Raw genomic sequence first — 15,326 nt, 5'->3', positions numbered from 1 at the left:
GAATTGTGAGAGTGGCAGATGAATCACGTGCTCCCTGAGAGGTGGCCAGGGAGCAATCTGGGCACAAGAAGGCTGCAGAAATCCCCATGGCAGCTGAGTGTGGTAAGAGAAGCACAGAAACGTTCTATGGGCACAGTTTGGGGAGAAAAAGAAGTCAGGAAGTACAAGTTCAAGTGAAGAACACAGATACATTTTTGAGAATTTGCCAATGTCAGAGAGCAGAGGTGGTATCTAAGAGAAATCTAACTGATCTCCCAGGTTACCACCCAAGAGCAAAACTAACGCCATCTTTACAAAAGTGGGCAGGAGAAATTATGTCAAAAAGTAGGGAGGCTACTTGAGGCCCAGACAATGGAACCAAGAAGAGTGCACACTCTTAGAAGTGTGCCCCAAGCTGGCTTTCAAGCTTGGGGTCCGTTTGAGGGAAAAGGAAAAGAGAGAATGTGGGAGAGAAGTTTAAATATGAATAACTGAATTCTACACTGGAATTACTGAGCTATAATACAGAGGGAAAGGGAGGGAGGAAACTGGCTAAGTTTTTTTTTTACCATTATGTAGATTGGTGGCTCACAGTCAGAAATTAAATTGCATTTATAGAAATCATTACATCTTTGAACACCTGAGTTTGTTGTCGTGACTGTGAAATACCTATTTATTACCAATACCATAAGAGCACAGAAAACAAACTTGACAGATGTCATATCTTGTCCTAGGACTGGGCCAATTTACCTTTGAGTCTACTCAAATAGAATATGTAGAAATTGAGGAATTTTTGTTTCACAGACATGAATTCCATAAATATTTTAAAAGTGCTTACTGAACACCTGCTATGGAAAGATGCTATATTAGGAACAGCAGCTTAAAAGAGCATTGTTTTTTTTTTTTTAAACATGGCTAATTTTGTATAAAATACTTTTATTTTTGTAAGCATTAATAAGAAATAATGGTATGTTTGATTTTCATGTACAAAGAAGCAAATTTTTAATTGCCAAATCTGAACATTAATTCAAATATCATTTGAAATAACTATAGTCAATGTTCCATGTCATTTTCCTCTTTTTCCTATATTTTAGAAAAGATAAGTATCATCTAATTAATAAACCTTTATGCCAAAGAGGCCACTAGTCAGTTTCTACAAGGAATACATTAAATTCTCAAAACTTTTGATATCTGTTTTCAAAATTAACTGACCTCAAGTTGGAGAAGGCTAAACGCATGCCCACACACACAAGTCTCCCTTAGCTAAACGGTAAAACTCGGATGGAAACGTTTGTATCTCTGAGAGTTCCTCATGTTCTAAAATGCTAAATGCTACAGAAAAGAAAAGATCTCTCTCTCCCCTCACCTCTCCCCTCACCTCTCCCTTTGTACAGTAGACAGATGGTTACCGAGTATGTTACATCTATTATATCAAAGGACAACGCTTTAGATGATATTTTTATCTACCAAGGCCAAAATCAGAGTGCATTTACTAGCGTCACAGCAAAATGGTAGGATAATCAATTAAAATGATTTAGTAAATTTATTTACTTATTGACTAATTTAATATTTCTCCAACAAAACTATTTCGTGCATTCGAGTAGTGACTACGATCAAAAGGCCCTATGCTTTTTCAAGAGAAAAACATCGCTGTTTCATAACGAATATTAAAAAATACTTTTATTTGTATGTGAATCCAATAGAAAATATGATCTAATTAGCATCAAAAATATTCATTGGAAATGAGATCCTAATTGCGATTCAACACCAACAGAATCGCTACTTCTAAAAGGTATCTGAAGAAAGACTGCTTTGTTGGCTTTTGGATTAAGATACTCTCTTTCGTTCACTAAGCAAACAGTTTTCTTGACTTTACGACAGTTAAAGGCTACTTTGCAGTTAGGTTAAAAACGGGCGCTGTCTGCACATTTAAAATCTTTAGAACTGACGGCAAATCAGAAAATCAGAGGTGGAATGCCTTCCAAGGGAAACTACCCAGCTTCCTAGTGCAGTGATGCTTTATACAACACTCTTGAAAGTTGGTGATGGAGCCTCTGATTCAACACTCATTTGACAACAAAACGTTTCTACTTTGTAAGAGTGCTTGCCTGCATAGCACTAAAGGGTTAAAAATAAACCAAAGATTATACCGAACTAAAATTACTGTCACTTCTACCCATTGTTGATAATTATCGGTGGGAGTTTTATTGTGACCGTTCACTCCAGCCAGGTAACAGTCTCCCAGGAATCTCATTCCAAAAACAATCATCTGTTTTCCGTTATTACACTAGTCTGGCAAAGTTTCCTGCCTTGGGGCATCCCAGCCTGTGTAACGGCTGCCTTGATGCTAACTCTGTTCACATTATGTGGCTTCTAATTTTCTTGAAGAACATTGGACAGCAAGGAAGGAAGCTATCCAGGAAACAATATCTTAAAATCTTGTTACGAAATAATGTCTAATTTCATCTGAACACTAATGCCTACTTATGCCATTTTCAAGTAACACATATTCAATTTCTCTGCTTAATTTCCCCAGTCTGCCCTAGGGTATATTTATTCATCGTCAAAAGTCAAATACTACTGAGTTCCTTTCTCACTGGCCGAGATAATCACTTTAGACTTTGAGCAACCTTCACGACCAGGTGCAGCACCACTGAATGGGTTTCCTTCAACTTTAAGGATTTAATGTCAAAATGACCAAAATAGAAAGAAAAAAGAGACAGCCTATTAAGAAAAAAAAATAAAAAACTGGCTTCCCCTACGACCTTTTGACACATTGGTATTTTCATCTCAAAAGATATACAAACAATAGTGCAGAAATACGGGGAACTATAAGCTGGGATAAAAGAATAAGAGCACAATGGCTGGTTATGGGCTGGTTTCTGGAACAGTCGGAAGCCCAGGCGCTTGCTAGCATTTTGAAAGTTCAACTGCACAACTTTCCATTTCAAATCAAGACTCTAAAAATCAGATAATTCTCTATTAGAAATGTGCTGAAAGATTAAGTTTTCCCTAGCAATTACCATTCTTTTTTTTGATGAGTCAATATTTTTACTCATTTAATTACTAGACCATTTTCCAACAAAGATCAGCCAGTTTGCAAATGAGTGCTTTGGCAACAGGGACACATACACAAAAGTTAACAGGACAGCTTTTGTTTTAATTCTGTTATAAAAATCAAAGAATAGTCTCTACTGATTATTGATCTATATCAGGAGGTGACCAACTTTTTCTGTAAAGAACTGGGCAGAAAATATTTTAGGGTTTGTGCGGTATGTGGTCAGTGTCCCAATTATTCAACTCTGCACTTATAGCACGAAGCAGCCATAGACGATGTATGTAAAGGAATGGGCGTTGCTATATTCCAATAAAATTTACAAAAACAGGCGCAAGCTAATTTGGCTCAAAGGCTGCAGTGTGATCTATATTTTTACTTTCCACGTAAATATCAATATGCTAAACTAAACACAAAATGGAAGAGATGTCATTTGACCAGTTAAATTGTTATTGTTTGACATATCTCGAGTGTCTTCTGTGGTATCTGCTATGTGCACCTAGTACGCTAGGCCCTATGAGATAAAGAAGGTATAAGAGGCCATGTTCTTGAAAAATACACAATATATTAAAAGCATAAGACAAAAGCCAATGAAATGAGTGTTAATGAAATATTCAGTATGTGAGTTATATGGCAAGAATGTAATGGTTTATGAGAAAAGCAGATTGTCTATTATCAAGGACAAAAATATTCAGAGAAGACATTTTGTAGACTGCAAGAACTGAACTCAATCATATTTTATTAGAATCAGTCAGTCTAATTGGAAAAAAGGTATTTATGGCAAAGAGAACACCAGAAATAAATGCAGAGAAATAGAGATGAACGTGCCTGAAGTAGAGAATGGATGGTATAACCACTTCGACAGAGAGACTGGTCACTGAGAAGTCAAAGTCCACAGTCTCTTACCCATAACCTCTGCAGTAAATATTTCAGAAATAGTTTTTCAGACTGTAGGAAATTCAAACAGGTGCATATGCTGTAAAATCATAACACACCCAGAACGACCTGGGGCAGCATCTTCTAATTAATCTTATCATTTCTGCAGTATTAATATCCACATGTGATGGGACCGCCTATCAGTTCATGTCAGAGTTGGCATCAAATGCATTTGGGCACTGAAGTTACTAATTTTTAAAAATTTTTTTTTTCAGAGCACTTTGCCTTTTTGAATTGCAAAAGAGGTTTAGACACCTAGTGGATTTTGCTGCCATAAGGCACTAAGCAATCCTGTTTTTGTTGCAATTTTGTCTAATTGGTTGTTACAGTTTTTTGAATGGCAGAAGTATTAAGCTTTAGAGATGGTATAAATTTCACCTCTTTTTCAACTGTAACGTATATAAGTCTTTTTTTAAAGTGTTGGACTGGACACTCTGAGGGAACCAGAGGTCCAAAGTGTATCTTTCTATGGCTGTAAAATAATTGGAGGCTTCTGTTTTTCGAGATACAATCTAAAAGCAGAGATTTACACAATGTTTAAATATATATTAGGTAATAAAAAAAAGGGTAAGTTTCTTAAAAGCTGGAAAGATTCATGGCTATGTCTGAAAATAAGACAATGCTCACTGTCTACCTCTGAAATTAAAAAGAACAACTTCCCATCAAATACAAGTAACTGTGCTCAGAATTGGCAATGTGGCACGAAAGGAATCATGGTGACAACATCCACTGGTTTGGAAAGTGGACGCTATGTAAATAACTACCCGTTAAGGGGGACAATTACCTAAGGAGTTGTCAATGTGATACACAAAGGAGATGCCACTGTGACTGAGTTCTCAATTATAATACAATAAGTGTAGCTGATGTTATCAAAGTTATAGCATTCCGCACATTGTAATAACATCAAAAGAATTCAGTGGTATCATTTGTGCCATAGAATGCAAACAGGGTGAATTTGTCTTGGTAACAGAAAAATTATGAATAAATGATGTTACTATAAAGATTTCTTTGGCAAAATTCTTAGAAGTAACCCATACTACATCATATAAAGATTTAAATTATTTTGCCCTAACTAAAGTTTATGATAATTAGCATTAAATCTTTCATTCCAAAACAAATTTAAACAAAAAACTAGAACTTATTTTGTACTCCTCATGTAGTTTTTAATACTCATAAGAAAGTTAATGAAAAACCATTTTGAAAATGGCTTTTAAATATGGGATGAACAATAAGCCAGTAAGTATAAGGATGTACTATGGAGATGTTTAACAAAGAATAACATACATAACAAAGTAAAAAAATAATAATAATGATTTCTAAGATACGTTGTGCTGAAGAGATACGGGAGCCTTCTCTCCTCATTTCCCTTTTCTGGGGCTTTTTGGAAGGAGTCAGGGGATGGCGTGAGCCTTGCACAGCTACACAGAGAAGACACACAAAGGCTGGCCTCTGCATGAGGGTTCACAATTGAAGCCGTGTTACTCCAGTGAAAGAGATTCCTGCACACAAGTAAAAACCTGTATAACTATTAGCAAGACTCTTGGAAACATTTCTCACCAGACACCCTTGTACCATTCATGGAGTCTCAGTCTCTTACGACCGACCACCAGGAAAGAAAAAAAAAAAAAGGCTAGATGGTAGAGCTGATGGTGGCGTGTCTAAGAGCACTGGAAAACACACAGAGGTTTTGTGTCCCTTCCTAAAACTAGGATGCTGTAAACTCCCTTCTTCCGTTAACTTGGACCCTGGGTGAGCACAAACTCTGAAGACGTTTCCCAGCCACTTCAGAACTGCTGAGCTCTGCTGGGCGCAGAACTATCCAGACCATTGAAACTCCCTCCTCCAGGAGGGAAAGAGTGCCAGTGTTATTTATCCTCCTAGTTCTGAGCGCTGGGATAAATCTCTGAAAAAGCGAACAAGTCAAAGTGGAACCTGAACCAGAGTACGGAAGTATTCCTAATTTGGCAAGCCTCCTCAAACTTCCCAACACGAAGAAGGAAGCTATCTAGTTTAAAACCATTGGCTATGGTACCAAAGAGATAGTTGTCCCCCTCAAAGGGTTTCTACGGAAGATAATTTTCAACCTTCATACATAGGTATGATCTACTGCCAGTTATCAATTACTAAAATTAGTTTTCCTGTACTATTGTCAAATCATCAGTAAAGGAGTAACAGTACAATAGTTAAAAATATGACATCTGGTCAGAGAACTCTAGTGGCTACGTTCTCTGCTAAATCTGCGACCATGTATAAAATATTAAACAACTCTTCCATAAAAATAGTCTCATAGGTTTGTTGCGAGCATTACAGGCAAGAATGAGCACACACGCAGCCTGGCAAATAATATGGGATCAATGAATGGTGGCGGCAGTACTCGTAGTAGTAATATGAGTAATGTTGTTGCCATTAGTAGTAGTAGTAGTAGTAGTAGTAGTAGTAACATTGTTGCCATTATTAGTAGCAGCAGCAGCAGCAACAGCAGCAGCAGCATTCCAAAAAAGGTAGGGGTAAGAAGGGAGAAGAAATACATCAAAGCCAATGCGATTTAATTTGCTATATTCTTCTAAATAGAGAAAAGATTAAAACTATTGGCCTATTTATATGCATCAATTGCCAATAATGCTAGAAAACTGAAAGCACTACTGCATAAAGCTAGAATATACACAATTATGGAAAATAATCTAAGTTTTATGTTATCTGTAGAGGACAGGGTAATTGTCAAAGCCTTTATGAAAGCAAGTATACGCATTAATTGCATATCTGTTGAGACTGGCAGACATTCCCAAGTAGTATTTATGTAATATGCATTTCCTCTAAAATGGAGGCCTAATTGCTTAGTTACTCTAAATTGCAGAATGGAAAACAAAGGAGCAGTTTTGGCCATGTGGGTAAACAACAGATTTCAAAAAGCTAATTATCTCTTTATTTAATAGACTGAAGTTGCACCAAATGAGACATTTAAATCTAATAAATAATAAACAAATTGTAACCTAAAGACTAAAATATAGAAGCTGCTCATATAGTTTTTATTGCTCCATTAAATAAGCTCTTATTTACTTCCCCCGCAAAACATAATTATACAACACTGGGTCCATTTCAAGGCCATTCTGATGTGCTATTTAGAAATTATGTGAATCGACTTACATACTCAGGAAGTCTTAAAGCATAATATTTGAATTCTATTATCAAATGCCCTATTCGTTTCCATGATTAAGGAACAGAAATGCAGTTTCAAAAAACTTGTACATAATCACATAAAATTGCTGTTACTATTTGTCTTACTAGAAATGATTACACATAAGAATAGCTATGCACTTTAAATAAATACTAGTGTCGGTATTTACTAGTTTCTATATCACATATTTAATAATTTGGGCATCTTCTAAATTAAAACAATTCAAATTTAAACATTAACCTTAGGAAATGTATTCAACATTCACATACTGATTAAATAAAGACATTACGAAACTGTAATTTGCTTGTTTATTTAGTGAAATATCAAATCATTCAACATAAATTACCAAAACTATATATGTGAATATTTAAGAGACCTTCAGGCTCATCATTTTTAAAGAAAACAAAAATGAGAAAAATGCCCTTTTAATGCTATAATACGATAATATCAGATGCTGTGCTTTTTTAGAATTTTGCTGCTCAAAAAAGATTTTTAATGCTTCGTTTTTATTCTTAGGGAAATGTAGCCCACTATTCTATATTTTCGCTCTATTCACAAAAGTTGCATTCTGAAATAGTAGTGATAATAAATAGTAGACTTAAAAATAATTTCTCCGCTTTCTCACCAAGGGCAAGTAATGATTGATGATGGCTGAGAGAGAGTGGAGATTACTTTACTATCTCAGGTGGTGAATGAAGAATCTGAACATCTGTGAAAAAACACAGGTCACATGTGCATGGTAAAAATACTAAAGTCACGAAAATATATGGAAGGAAGCTTCCTGTGGGGTTATGGAGGGATCATGTGAAGCCGTTTTTCTTCCTCCATCATGCAGGGGTATGTGTCCTACATGTAAAAATAAAACTAAAAGTTCCTGGTCCAGAGAAGTGACAAAATACTAATATAAATGCAAAAATTGGCACTTCTACGTTTTCTTTTCTTTTCTTTTTAAAGCCAGGTTGACAACTTCTACAAAGAGCAGTTCCGTTGACGCTTGAGCGACACAGGTTTAAATCCTGTGGGTCCACTTACGTGTGGGTTTTTCTTTCAGTAAAAGCCTGTGCTGTTTCTCATCAGTGGCTGGGAGTCCCCAGAAGCAGGGGGCCAACTGCAGGAACTGACCTATGCATCGGCGGGCTGTGGTATCTGCGGGGCTCCTGGAACCCACTCTTGCAAATACTGAGGAATAACTAAGTGTTTGGGGAGTCAAAAGTTAGACGCGGATTTTCGACTGCATTGGGGGTGGGGGCTCATAACCCCAGTGCTGTTCAGGGGTTGACTGGGCTATGTTCTATATTAAAATATAATATCTATGTGGAAAGGTAACATAAAGCTTTAGCTGATACTCACAATAAGATGTTCAAAAAAGACACTATTTGAGTACAAATAGTATATAGTATATAAACACGAGACTGGCTTTCCTATCAATTTCTAAGGAGCTTTATATAACCAGCATTGTATATTAATAAGTTTGATATACACTGATATTCTCTTTAGTTCTAAGACCAACTTTTGTCACCCCACTCCCCACCCCAGCCAGTCCCCATTTCTCTATCTCATTACCCTGTTTTATTTTACTTCGTATAACTTTTTATAATCTATAATTATTTTATACATGTGGTTGTCTGCTTCATTAGAATTTTAAACTTCATTATAACAGGACCTTATTCTTATTTATCACTGTAATCCCAACATACAGAAAAAAAAAAAAACCCAAACTATTTGTTGATGAATAAAAGAAATGAAGATGGCCTAGCTATTACATTTTTTTCTATAGCGATAAAATACTGAAAGACCATAGCACTTATATTTTTCATAAAAATACAGTGTCTTTATTGAAGGTGGTATTTGTCAAATATCAAAAATGTATATTCAGTGTATCTGTTAAATGTGTCAAAAAGTGATATTTTGTCTAAGAATATTTTCAGTAATTATGTGCTAATTAGACATACTGGTTTGTAACTTTTATTTCAAAAAGCCACAAATGTTATAAAAATTATGATTTGACATAAAGCATATTCTACATCTAATACGGAAAGGAAAGTGACTGCCTATTTATACCATTTTTAAACATGAAAAAAGGTATTAACAAATTATCAAATTAATTTGATAATTATCAGACTTACTGGGCGATAACAGCTATATTAAGAGACCAAATATTTTGTCTTTTGATATTAATAATTGTGTTATGCTTAAAGGAAAACTAAAGACTATTCAGAGGAATCATCATTTATTGGAATTTTATAATAGATCTTTCACTTTGGTGAGAAAATTACAGGTTTAGTAATGTGAAATTTGGGGTACATTCCTAGATTCTTTAAAATTCCATATTCAACAAGAAAAAAAAAGTTTAAAGTTCACTTCCAAAACATTCAAATGTTTCTAAAGGGGAGAAAATGTTTCAAAAGTATCTTTGTTTCTTCATAGCCTTCTGTTGTATCAAATGTTCTCATCTTGTATCAAGATGATTTTTCTGATTAAATTTTTGATTAAATCTATTAAAATATTCACACATAATATAGTGTTTATTTTGAAGTATTTATTGAATATCACTTATATAAATCAATGTTACCCAGACTATCCTTTGAAGAATACTCTCCCGGAAAATGTCAAAATGTATGGCACATAAGGACTTCAGAATAATAAAGGCTTTAAAGGGAGATCTTTACATTTATTTGATATCCGTCTATAATAATTTGCAGACGATGTTTGGGAAGAGACAGTATAGAAAAATTTTTATAAAATAATCCAATAGGTCAAATAAGATGAGTTCCATGATTAACAAATGATACAATAGAAACCTTTCCTTAAATTTATTTTAAAAATCAAAATATCCAAATCTACTTTAATAATTAAAAGTAACATCTTCAACATAAATTACCTTTCTGAAACCAACATAAATCAATTATTAACCATAACTGAAGGTTAAATTTTAGAGGTCTTGATAAAATTAAGAAACAGAGCTTGGTATAGTAAAATCTATATGTCAAATATATGAATGATTAAGGAAGAATCATAATAAATGAAGCAGAGTAGTATAAAAAAGGGAAAGCAGAAAAAATTGAAGTGGATATAAAAATGATGAAAGAATGACTTTGTAAACTTAAAGACAGAAAATCACGAAAGCAAAATATAATTAAACACATAACAAAAATGAAACACTTTTATATGTCAAGATATAAAAATAGAAAGTCAAACTGAGAAAATATATTTAAAAGTTAAATACTGATGCATAATGAGCTAACTTGTATAAATCAATAAGAAAAAAACTAAGACAACACAATTCACAAAGGAAGAAATACAAATACCAAGAACACTCCAAAAAATGCCCAACCTCAGTAGTACTCGAAGAAATGCAAAGATAACACAACTTTCTAATCTATTAACAAAAAGCTTAAAAAATGAGAATACTCAGCCAAGGCACATTCATGCACTAATATTAAGAGTTGGTGGAAATTAGAATAAGACTTTTGGAAATCAATTTGGCAATATGCATCGAAAGTCTTAAAATAATTATCCTTTTCTAGTCCACATCCTAATAACTGCAAACATTTTTTCAATTATTTATACATAAACGTATTTATCACATTAAACAGATGGAAATAACTATTGTTCTATGACCTCGTTACTAATGCAAGTTAAATGTGACATGACATACCCAGTAGATGCAATGACACAGATATGAAGAATTAACTACAAGTTAAGCACAACATGAAACAAAGTTCAGCAAAATAAAGCAAGATACTAAACTAGGATCATATGGCTATTATTAAAAAACAGAAAAACTTAAAACTGAAAGAAAAAAGCGCCAAAATATTAATGGTGATTCTTTAGATAGGAGGATTATGGGTGATGGTCTTTAGATCTACCTATTACTTTGTAGGTGTTTTCTATGACGGACGTAAAAGTGTTATATTTAAATTGGAAAATTAAATAAAATTAGAAAAAATAAAAAACATTAATTTTTAAAATTGGAACTTTCCTTCAGGAGAAATATAATGTTAAATAAAACTATAATTAAGGTTACTTTGGATTTGAAGTTTCATGAAAATCTTTGCTTCCTAACAGATTATAACTTTCTAGACTGATAGAACAGAAAATTGCTGAGAGGCTCTGTGTGATAGAACCTGGGGCAAAATGCACAACAAACAATACCGCCAATCTGCAATCAAGTAACTCATCTAGATGACACTTTACCCAACACTAAGTGAGCTAATGTTCCAACACCAGAATGTTTGGTAAACTAGGCAGTAATGGTTTTTAAATGACTTTCAGAAGCACATGTTAAAAATCAACGCTAAACCTTTCTGATCTCCATTTTTGTTTACACTTTAAGATATTTATGAGAAGACTTCCTGAATTTCAAGTGTACTCTTATAAAAAGAGATCGTACTTAGATGATCTTTTCCCCTGGAAGAAACGTGTGATATTTTAAGGTACTCGGTTTGCTTTATTAAAGATAAAATATGTCTGTAAAAATGAATGTAAAGAAGGCAAGAAGGCATCTCTGTCTACCCCTGGGGAAACCTCAGGTGAATCTGCAGCCCTGAATTATAAACTACGGTAATTTAGCAGTGAAGTTGATGGATTTTAATTAAAGCCTTCTGTAATCCTTAGTGGCTAGGAGCCAGAATTTTCAGGGGTGAAATATAACTACAATTTACTTAATTCTTTTGCTGTTCCTAAGTTTGTGGTATCTTTTAGCTTTGGAAAATACATATATATATCTCTCTCTGTAAAACTGTGATTTTGCTATTTTTTTCCTTTTAATTTTTCCAAGAGCTTTTAACTAAAGAAAAGTTTTTAAATACATAAAAGGAGAGAAAATAGTGCATTAAAAACAGTCTTCCCTCCAAGTATCCATCACTCAACTTTAGCAATTAGTACTTATCGCCAATCTTGTTTTACTTTTATGCCCATCTACTTTGCAGTCGTGCTGACTACTTTGACTGATATACCAAACGTTGCATTCTTTCACCTATAATATTTCAGCATGAGTCTCTAAAAAATACTTTAACACATATCCACAACATCATTGTCATGTCTGGAAGAAAAGTATTCAAAATCTTCAGGCTGCTTTTTTCTATGTTTGTTTGGACTGGAATATACTTAAGCTCCATTTACTGCAATTGGTTGATGTCTCTTAAGTTGCTTTTAATCATCAAGTTTCCCCAGCAACACTTTTTTCCTCCCTTAGTATATTTTGTAAAAGAAACCAGGTTACTTGGCCTGTAGAACTTCCCACAGTTCCCTATAGTTAATTGACACAAATGATTACAGATTAGTTGTTGAAATAGTAGTAAAAAAAAAAAATGTAAATATACTGGAAATACAGGAGTACACCAGAGAACCAAAATCACCTATGACTATTAGAATAGAAACACTACTAGTTAGTAACTAAAGGAGAGAAAGCCCAAAAGAAAACTGAATCGCTCTACGGATTAACTATACAAACAAGTAACCATATCTTCCTTTTTCACTCAAGTATATTAAACTGCTAAGAAAGTAACCAGTATAAATCTTGAGTGTACATAGTATAAACAGCAAGTTTGAGAGTACTCACCTGTCTTCATTTCTAACAAGCGCTTTTTCTTTTGTTGGCGTTCAAGTCTTTCTTTCTCTGCCAATTCTTTGGCTATTCTGGCACGTTTTTGTTTTTCCTCTGCTTCTCTTTTTTTGACATTTTCCTTTATTGCTTGCTATAAAAAATTGATTTTGAAAAATGATCAATTTTAATCACAGTGATTCCACAAAGAAAATGGAAATTATTAATCTGTAGAACTGCGATTAAGTATCTTTTAGATAATGGTTAGTCCTTATATTAGTAACACAGTCTTTTAAAAGATTAGCATGTGAATCTTGCTAAATATGTCACGTATCTATAAATACAACAGTTATGTTAAAAGCACCTGCATCTTAGTGGAATCAACTAAGAGAAGGAGGCAGAAACTAAAAATAAAAACCATTTAATTTACAAATCAAAACTTTCTATATATATTTCCAAAGGAATATCTAGCAAGTATATTAACCTGCCATACTTCCTCTGCTAAGTAACCTATTGAATACAAGTAAAATACTTGAGGAAATAACAAAAAAGCTGAAATTCTGTAATGGTAAACAATCGTTTAACAATTGTTCTCACATAGAGAGAAGTATCATGAGGGTGACTAAAGAAATAGTTATTTCAAAGGCAGGCCCTCTGATCATTAGAAAGAATAACAACATATAAACCATAAGAAGATCTCAATAGATATGTGATCAGTTAATTTCTTATTTCCTAAGTTTTATACAAAGCAAGAAATGTCTCTTACATAGCATTAGTGGGAATTAGCAGGTAAACATGGATATTTCTAAGTGCCAACAAACAGCGTAGCATCATAGTATAGTCTCCTACGGAGATTGTATTCTCAGTACCAATGAATCCAACAGGTTATCTAACTGCTGGTTTATCACTAATAGCATTAAATAGAAAAGTGTATAATTAAACTTAAACAAGTAGATGGCTTATGTTATTTTGGGGGTGGATTAATTCCTTTTTTGCTGTAATATTTTTTAACCCTAAAGATAGTGCAAATTTTTCATTAGGAATCAATTAAGTTTAATATTAACCAAAACGATAAAAGGAAAAGTACAAGGGAAAAGAAGAGGAATAAAAAGCACAGAGAGAATATTAATTCATCCATCCACCCATTCATTCAGTAAATACTGAGAGATTCAGTAGTAAACGGTACTATTAATGACTTGAGGTATACACATAGCTCTATACCAGGTTTACATTATGGGATAAGGTGGGCCAGGAGGCAAAGACAGACCATAAACAGCAAAAAGTTTAACACAGCACTAGGAAAAAACAAACCACAGGGTGATGTGACAGCGTGCATGGGAGCCACTTGACATTAGATGGTCAGTAAAGCCTCACTCACTGATTTGATTCAAGCTGAACCTTCGATATCAAGGAACTAGCAAGATGACGCTCTGGGGGAAGAACAAATGCAAAGGCCATTGGTGGGTCTGAGAGACTGAAAGGCAACCAGTAGACAGTGGCTGAGAGATCTGCTAAGTCCTGCTCATTTAGGATTTATGGTCTTCTAGGCCAAGATAGGGCAGTTGGATTTTCTTTTAAGGGAACTAGAAAACAACTGGAGATTTTCGAGCTGCACAGTACAAGACTAAGTACTCTAAGACGTAAGTACGAATCAGGAACCTTGGTTTCGAGCCATCTTTTTAAGGATATTTGTATAATGAACAGTCTTGAAGGATAAGGATAGTGTCTCCCTCTTAAGCAAATAGATTTGTTTGATGTCCAATATGATAAACTGGAGAGAAGGTTGGGCAGTCTTATTATCTCTTTAAAAAGACTAGGTTCCCTAAGTTCATGGTTTTTCTCTAGTAAGATAAACTACTGTGTACTCTGGAGAAATTAAACCTGGCCCTCTTAACATTGCCTTATGGGAATTTGGACTCAAGAATCTACAAAATTGTTCACTGTGGCTACTGCTATTGCTGTAATCGACTGTTCTTTGTCTCTGACCCCACGATCTTGTGTCCTCTGCCAACATGCATGGAATGGTGCCGGGCTAACAAAGTAAATTCTCAAACTCCTCATGGTTCATGAAATATATTAACACATTATTGCTAAGCTATGAAATGCCAGCTGTAATAATAGCTGCTTTAATGTGTAACTCTCCGATTTACAAAACAGATTCTGCATTCTCCATTCCAGCATGGAATGGTTAAGAACTGGTCCAATATAAGGGAAGTAGGAAGAGGCAGAGGGATGATTTGACAACTCGCTATCATTTGTTTTTTCCTACCGTGTGACTTCATATTATGTTAAGTGCTAGCTATAAGACAACAGCTGCTATAAAAATCAACGTAAGTTAGGAAGGTAGGAGAAGGTGACATAAAAGAAAATAAGCATGGTTTCAAAGACAAGTGTGTATATTTGTATGTGTGTATGTGCATATGTACCCATGTATGTGTGTGGAAGGGAGACGGTGTAGGAAGAATGGATGGCAGAGGAGAAAAAGAAAATATTCAGAAATCAAAACTGTATTTCTTGCTTGAGGAAAGTGAAGAAGAGACACCTGTGATAGATACAAAATACAACATGTGGTTTATTTATGAAACTTATTAAAGCACACATTTTTCTGATGTGGACTTTCTACTTTAATGACTGGA

At 34.3% G+C, this 15,326-nt stretch overlaps 1 protein-coding gene across 1 annotated transcript in view; it reads right to left on the bottom strand.

The window, feature by feature from the left end:
- Positions 1 to 15,326, bottom strand: part of DIAPH3 (diaphanous related formin 3) — a 425,074-nt gene that overhangs the window by 113,484 nt on the left and 296,264 nt on the right. Inside the window, exon 24 of the mRNA XM_039877169.1 lies at positions 12,709 to 12,844. Within this exon, the coding sequence (XP_039733103.1) occupies positions 12,709 to 12,844 (136 nt within the window). The remainder of the gene's footprint in view (positions 1 to 12,708; positions 12,845 to 15,326) is intronic.

Source organism: Pteropus medius, unplaced genomic scaffold (genome assembly GCF_902729225.1).
Source record: "Pteropus medius unplaced genomic scaffold, Ma_sr-lr_union100, whole genome shotgun sequence".
In the NCBI taxonomy this organism is placed as follows: domain Eukaryota; kingdom Metazoa; phylum Chordata; class Mammalia; order Chiroptera; family Pteropodidae; genus Pteropus; species Pteropus medius.
The sequence above is the reverse complement of the archived record's forward strand: the minus strand, read 5'-3'. Positions and strand labels throughout refer to the sequence as shown.